At 36.4% G+C, this 7,051-nt stretch overlaps 1 protein-coding gene across 13 annotated transcripts; it reads right to left on the bottom strand.

Annotated features, from left to right (window-relative positions):
* Positions 1 to 438: 438 nt before the first annotated feature.
* LOC141599838 (DEAD-box ATP-dependent RNA helicase 3, chloroplastic-like) lies at positions 439 to 6,157 on the bottom strand. Of its 13 annotated transcripts, none has more exons than XR_012523965.1 (11): positions 5,881 to 6,044; positions 5,538 to 5,633; positions 4,675 to 4,818; positions 4,494 to 4,589; positions 3,320 to 4,138; positions 2,651 to 2,779; positions 2,072 to 2,171; positions 1,819 to 1,983; positions 1,592 to 1,684; positions 1,082 to 1,236; positions 439 to 915 (listed from the first exon to the last, which is right to left on the bottom strand). XR_012523965.1 is itself a non-coding variant. In XM_074419967.1 (6 exons), the coding sequence occupies exons 3-5, from the start codon at positions 4,765 to 4,767 to the stop codon at positions 3,887 to 3,889; spliced, it is 441 nt and encodes a 146-aa protein (XP_074276068.1). In that variant the 5' UTR covers positions 4,768 to 4,818; positions 5,538 to 5,633; positions 5,881 to 6,044; the 3' UTR covers positions 3,334 to 3,422; positions 3,848 to 3,886. The 13 variants fall into 13 exon arrangements, 1 of the variants encoding a protein (XP_074276068.1); XR_012523971.1 differs by having other exon boundaries at positions 2,072 to 2,155; XR_012523972.1 differs by having other exon boundaries at positions 2,651 to 2,771.
* Between the last annotated feature and the right edge of the window lie 894 nt (positions 6,158 to 7,051).

Here is a 7,051-nt window from a genome sequence, read left to right as displayed (position 1 = left end):
AAGACAACTTCAATCACCACACGCACCTGAGACTTCACTCCATCGTCCTTGCCGCCACCTCTTCCTTCCTTATAAAGTGACTCCTTCATCCTTCCTCTCCTTATCATTCATTTATTTCTTAGAATTCGTCAAGCTTGATATGACTACAAGAGGACGTGACATATTGACTAGAAAAATATATATATATATGAGTAAGTATATAAGATTTTTTTTTCAGGTTCCTCCTACCCTCTTCTCCCCACTAAACAGCAACGAGTCAAAGTTCTAACCGTATTTAACCTATCAACTACCATAATAAAAAGCGTATTTTAATCTAAATACGAGATTGTTGCCTAAACTATTTGTTATAACTTTAATTGAATTGTTGTTTGACTTCAAATTAAATGTCCCCCTATTCGAGTAGTCTTAATGACCATTTTGGTTTATATATGATTAATATTTTTGGTTGTATAAATTGGTCTCTTGTTAGATTTCCATTATCCAATAGTCAACATTCAATGTAACCTTAGACCATTCTAAAAATAACTCTTTGCATATTGAAAGTCTAGTGGCGCTACAATCATCCTGAGAAGCTAGCTGCTTAATTCATGCCAGGGAGACAACAATGATTATGGCAACCGCAAAAACAAATGAAATTGTAGTTGAAGAAAAAGGACTCGGGACAAATCCCAGTAGACTTGGATCTTTCGAAGCATAGGGATGAGCATCCATGGTTCTCTTGTACCTTTTATGCCCTGGTTATTGCCTTCTATACCCTGTATATGCGTCTATTGTTTTACCTGTTGGTTCTACCACTGGTGAAAAGATGTCATTGCCGGTACTGAATGAAAATGGCCAACATGGGATTGGGGAATATGTGATCCTACAGCCTGACCAGCTCCTTGTTGACGCATAACATAAGGCCATATCAGTGGTCTGCAAAATAACTTAAGTTTAAAAAGGTTTATTCGAGTTTACGTTTTTGTATACTAATATCATAAATTCAAATAAAAACTCTTCTACCCACGAGACCTTTGTACAACGATAAGGCCATATCAGTGGTTTGCAAAATATATTTCAACTGATACCAAAGTAAGCATACCTACAACTTTTGATTCCATGAGACGGAATAACATCATTTTTATTATGATAAAGGGAATCGTGAATACAGTTTGTGATGCTGAGTGCTGACAGGCTTTGAGCTGAGATCATGAGTAGCACACCGCAATGACTTCACTGGCCAAGCTAGCATAACATCTGCATCAACAAAACATCATTTGAACAGCACAACCATTTCATGTGAATACAGTTACAACGATTCAAAGTTTCCCTTTTTTTTATAGGTAGGATAACAAGAACAAGAGCAGCATCAAACCACAATAAAAAACAATAACATAAACAATATAAAATAAGATAAAAGATAGAAACTTTACTGCTTATCCAACCAAAATCAGATGAAACCCAGCCAAACATAAGCAGAGAAGTTGGAGAAAATTCAATTTTTGGTGTCCGCTTTCTAGGAAGACTTTCCCATGGCGGTTCTTGAAAAATGCTTTTATGAGAGCTTTTATGAGAGAAGAGAGAACAAATACCAGAACGTGGCAGTTTATACCTTTGAAATTTCCGGGTTGCTTAAGAAGATCTCGTAGAATAGTCGATTTTCTCATCTTCTTTCATTCTACTCGCCATTTCTCAAATCAAATCACTACGTAAAATCAACAAAACAAATACAATCACTAAACAGATATTAACATAAAATCAGAGGTTAATAACAAGATCAGAGACATAAATCAGGATAGCTACGTAGCAAAACAACAAGAAATAAGGCTAATGTCTTACTTTAGTCCATATAAAAAGCACCTAGCACAAGCTGCAGCTACTAATAACCCATTATGACCCGAAGGCACCGCCTCGTACTCGTCTTCCATTTCCTTTGTCAACCGTTTCCTTGATGATATATCTGCTGTGTCAAGTGCCACTCTCGCCTTATCCAGAATGCATACGCTTGATGGTAAAGAGTTTACATTCCCATAAACATCAACCAACGGAAACCTTTACACCTTCCGTAACAATAACACGGATCGAAAAGTACCTTGTCTTCAGCAAGCAAGGAAAGGTGACGAAGATCTCTAAAGGCTCAGTATCAGCAGCCATGACCACAAACTCGGCAATACCTCTGTAAAACTTAGTTGCTACATCATTATAAAAACCATTAATACGCGCCATTTTCTTTGTCAGATACATCAAACCTTCTAACAGATTTTGCTAATTCGAGGCAAAACAAAGAACCAACATTTACTGGAAGTTGGAAACAAAAAATAATCAGTTAAATACTCCCTCCTATTCACTATTTTCTTCCCTATTTCCTTAAACGAATTATTCAGGTTTTCTTCCCCTTTCTTATTTTGGAAACTTTTACTCTTATTTTATTCATTTCTCTCTCCTATCATCAAACCCCACCCAACTCTTTTACCCATATTTTATTAGTTTCCTTAATATTTTGGCCCCACAATTCATTATTTAACTTCTAATTATTCATATCTCTTTCTTATCACCAAACCCAACTCAACTCTTTTACTCTTATTTTATTCATCGCCTTAATACCCGTGCCCACAAACAAAGGGAAGAAAATAGAGACTAGGAGGGAGTATGTATTAAAGATGCTAATTACCTTCATTAACACCCTTTTTGAGTTGCTTGAAATGGGAAGGTTGCTGAGCAAGATCCAAAATCGTTATTGTCAATTGAGCATCAGCTAAAGGGTATGCTTTCGGCTTTACTCCTTCTCCAGCCTATTAAACTTAACAAACAAACAAAGTCAATTCTTATAACAACAAAACAAAACCATACTTTTTTCCGTCTCACCTCATAAATGAGACACGAAGTATCTACCAACATAATTAATCTAACCTATGTCAAGTTATTAACATTCAAGTACGTGACTACAACCGAATAAAGATACGAAATTTGAAGGAAATCTACACAGTAGGATGAGAGAGTTATAGTAGCAACATATGGGAAACACACCCAACATGATGTTTAATGAGCTAGATGATGATCCTGACCAAAAGTGATGAACAATTAACGAATTATGCCATTGAAAAATCAATAATCATCATGATAAAATAAGCAATCAAATACTAATTTCTAAAGTTAATTAATATTATAGACACAAAAGGATAAGAGACCAAATCGTCAAATTGTTGACTTAATTGTTATTTCACTGTCACAAATTATAGCTTAAGACGGTCTCACACCGTGAGACAGTTCTATTATCTAAATTTCTAAAATAACCAATTAAGTCAAGCACCCATATAGATAACTAATAACAATAACAAACCTTTAGGTTTCCCCTACGCAGCTAAACAACCATCGTCGTCCTCATTTTCTAGCAGAACTTCACCACCAACATCTTCACATTCTTGCTCAAGAGATGCACCTCTCTTGAAACAATGAACTCATGAAGAAAAATGACAATAGGTCAAATAGAAAAGGAGTTGATATAAAACATGATAATAATTACAAATAATGAAAATTACCACATGAGTAGCACATAAAGTAAAGTAAAAAGAAGTTGATAACAATGATATAGACGCACATCAAGTCACACTCTGACAATATAGTTGCACTGAAACTAATGACCATGCCAAAGTTCAAAATAGATAGCCAAAAAAAGGGAGGACGCATAAACATAGGCTTAGCATCATCAAAATCAGCATGATTAGAACACAATATGACGATAATCCATTAGGACACATTGAAATAACCCAATCCAATTACCCAAATGACTTAATAAGCATACACCTGAATGGCTGTTTGCGAGGTATATATAAAATCAAGAATAAGAAAGCTTATCCGTCCCTCCTACTTCCCATGGGAGATGATCTACATGATCGCCCACCGCCAATTAACCAATCATCACTACTGCTTCTAGAGCTTGAGCCTGAGGACCACCTGTTGGTGCTAGGCCTTGGGCTGCGACCACCTCGTCTAAATGAATCACTGCCACCGTCCACAAAATCAGAGTCCTGACTCCTACCCCACCCTCGGGAAGTGCGTGATCCTCCTCCTGAAACATGCCTCCATGAGAACCACGTCCTCTGTTAGAAAATATTTCATAATTGTCACTTGGAGGCGCATCATCTTGCAAGGCAGGCAACTGCAAGTAATATCACATCAAGAGTGAGGAAACAGAGTATCAACAACATCCACAATGATTGGTTCTAACATCAACTGACCGTTATGGCCTTATATATGCGTCTTGTGAAAGAGAAACTCTTCATGACCACTCCTCGAGACCTTGTGTATGAGCAGGCCCTTTATTATTAACGATTGGTCTTTAAATAGATTAAGTGATATGATGCGACAATGGCAAGAGTTGGAAAGGAGCTAGCATAACAGTACAGTTGTGGATGTCATTAGAAACTAAAGAAAGAAGCCGAGTTCTTATCATATTAAAAAGAGAAGTTGGGCATAATTGACTTACATTACGTGTCAAGAGATAAAATATACACCTTAGAGATCTTCAACAGAGTGTTCCCTGGTGGCAATTCTTTCTTCAGGAGCTCTTTAGCAATTTCCTCAGAAAGATAAAAAACAGTACCTTGCATCTGAAATAAAGACAGACATTAATAACATAAACAACAAAATAAAAAACTGAATACTGCAAACAGATAAACAACACCCATAACCTACCATTTCGTCTGCAATCAACTGTATTTTTCCAACTTCGTCGGCAGCAGTAGCATATACATCAGATAGAAATCCCATGACAGACCTGGCAGACATGTATCCTCTTCAATAACCTGAATCACGACTCAATTGCAATGTAACCCATCCCTGAAATTGAAATTTCATGTCTGAATGTTAATTGTTAAATGAAAACCCTAAATTTGTTTAAAAGGCTAAAGGTTGTGAATGCACCACAGTTTGTGCTGTACAGGGAGCTATAATAGCATATTCAAAATGAGGAAGTCATTCAGATTAGGTTTAGTAGTAGTAATGAGCAAGTGATGGTACTTGTTCTGTGTTGGTCTGAAGCGAGTTTGCCTTGATTTATATTTTGATTATTAGACAACTTTTTAACTGAGATAGAGTAATAAAGCATGAAGGATCAGGAATGACAAAGGTATCTAGAATTTTTTAAGCTATTGTAAAGCCTTAGTTGATGGCATGGGTTTGTGATGAAGTCAAATTCAATGGAGCAGGAATTTGTATGATTTAGTTTTATTAGTTTTATTGATGTGGAGAGTTCTTCATTAAATAAGCAGTTTACAACTCAAAAAAATTGGTTAAAACATGCACAAATCTATGAATAATATGTGATTGGCTAAACTAAGTTAGGTCACCATTGGTCCCATGCAAGATGATCCCATGATAAAACTATCATGAGACCAGCTTGCTCCGAATTTCAATAACATATGATCACTAAAGATATGAAAGAGTGGAGACCTAAACACAGAAATGACGGAAAATAAGGGACGGAAAAGATGTACAAGATCGCCCTTGAACTTGATCAACAAGATCGCTAGCGAAATAAAGGCACGGGTAAATCAAACCTGAATTCTAAAGTCAACAGAAGCGTTCACTCCACAGCCCGCAAAGAACATGTGACGGTTTTACAGCCCGAAACTTTATCCCATTCTCTTAAAAACCTGCACAACAACCGCAATTCCAACCATAAGAATCAATCTGGAAAAATCAAACAATTTAAAATAAAAACAATTCCAGGTTTAATTAATTAATAAAGAATCCCAAATATACCAAGCAGTTACAAAAACCCCAACTTCCGGTACCAAATAACATGGCCCAAAAAGGCGGTAAAGATGGGAATATCGCTTGGAAACGAACCAAAAACCACAACTATCAACAAAACCAAGGAATCTTCAGCAGGGAGAATACCTTTGAAAGTGGGGAGGGAGAACTCAAGAGAGAAACGAAATGAGCGGAGCGGATGAGAGTGGTGAGAACTGAGAATATGTGGTAAGAGTGAGAGGAGGGATGAAGGGCAGAGATGCAAAGTAAGTATGTGAGATCGATGAATGAAAAAGAGTAAAAGTTGGACTGTTCATTGTGGGAGTTCAACTGTTCATAGTAAGGCCCAATTACCTAGTCCAAGCCACAAGAAGACAAAAAAAATTCAACTATTCATCCCACATTTTTTTTTTTGCTAAAAAACACACCCTTAACTCCCCCTTGCACATTTTTATATAAGGGGGAGATACCAAAAATCCTATTTTGTTCCACTTAATACCAAATCTCAAAAAATGACCTAATGGTGTGTTTGGGAACCTAGAATTGGATTTGAATTCCGGAATTGAGACAATTCAAGCATTTGGGAGCCCCTAGAATTTGGAATTGGAATTGGAATTGGACTCAATTCCCTATCAATTTCATCTTAGTTAAAATTTGGCACTTTCAAATTCCTACCATATAGTAGTCATTTCAATTCCATCACTACTTGATTACGGTTTTTTGTGATGCAAGTTTCATCGCAATTTTTTTTATTTATGATTTTTTTTAATCGCAAATATTTTCCGACACAAGATATATTTTTTCCTAATAAAAAACTCAAAAAAAAAAATTTGGTGACTTCGACCCATACGTGACCCGCCCAATTCCAATTCTAATTCCAATTCCATGAGTTCCCAAACGCCAATGAGAAATTGAAATCCAGAATCGAATTCCATGTCATCTCCAAACGAATTTTTGGAATTGGATTTGGAATTGAATTCAAACATTTTGATTTCTACAATTGAAATCATGAAAATGAAATCAATTCCGAGTATCCAAACATTACCTAAATTGATAGTCTTACCCTTACTAATTAACTCAACTCCACTATATTCCTACAATATCCATTTTTAACCTCTCTCATAATCTTACACACCACACACCCAACCACCCCACCACCACTGGTGTTAGGTTACCATCATAAGTCGGCAAGTGCCCTCCCACCGACATGTTCTCCTAGTGCCACCCAATTAAAGACCTGCAACTAATTCACAATCTCCCTACAACACCCACCTAAACCTCCTTCATCACTCAGAAAAACATTGAATATTGTATTTAT

The sequence above is a fragment of the Silene latifolia genome, chromosome 9 (genome assembly GCF_048544455.1).
Source record: "Silene latifolia isolate original U9 population chromosome 9, ASM4854445v1, whole genome shotgun sequence".
Taxonomy (NCBI): Eukaryota; Viridiplantae; Streptophyta; class Magnoliopsida; order Caryophyllales; family Caryophyllaceae; genus Silene; species Silene latifolia.
Note: the sequence above shows the minus strand (reverse complement) of the source record. Positions and strands in the feature narration are given on the sequence as shown.

Bases quoted from the DNA above. Each gene is read 5' to 3' on its own strand.
- LOC141599838 (XM_074419967.1), bottom strand. From the start codon at position 4,767: ATGTCTGCCAGGTCTGTCATGGGATTTCTATCTGATGTATATGCTACT. The intron at 4,590-4,674 runs GTAGGTTATGGG...TCTTTATTTCAG, and splicing joins AGTTGATTGCAGACGAAATG to ATGCAAGGTACTGTTTTTTA. The intron at 4,139-4,493 runs GTGTATATTTTA...TATTACTTGCAG, and splicing joins CTCTGTTGAAGATCTCTAAG to TTGCCTGCCTTGCAAGATGA.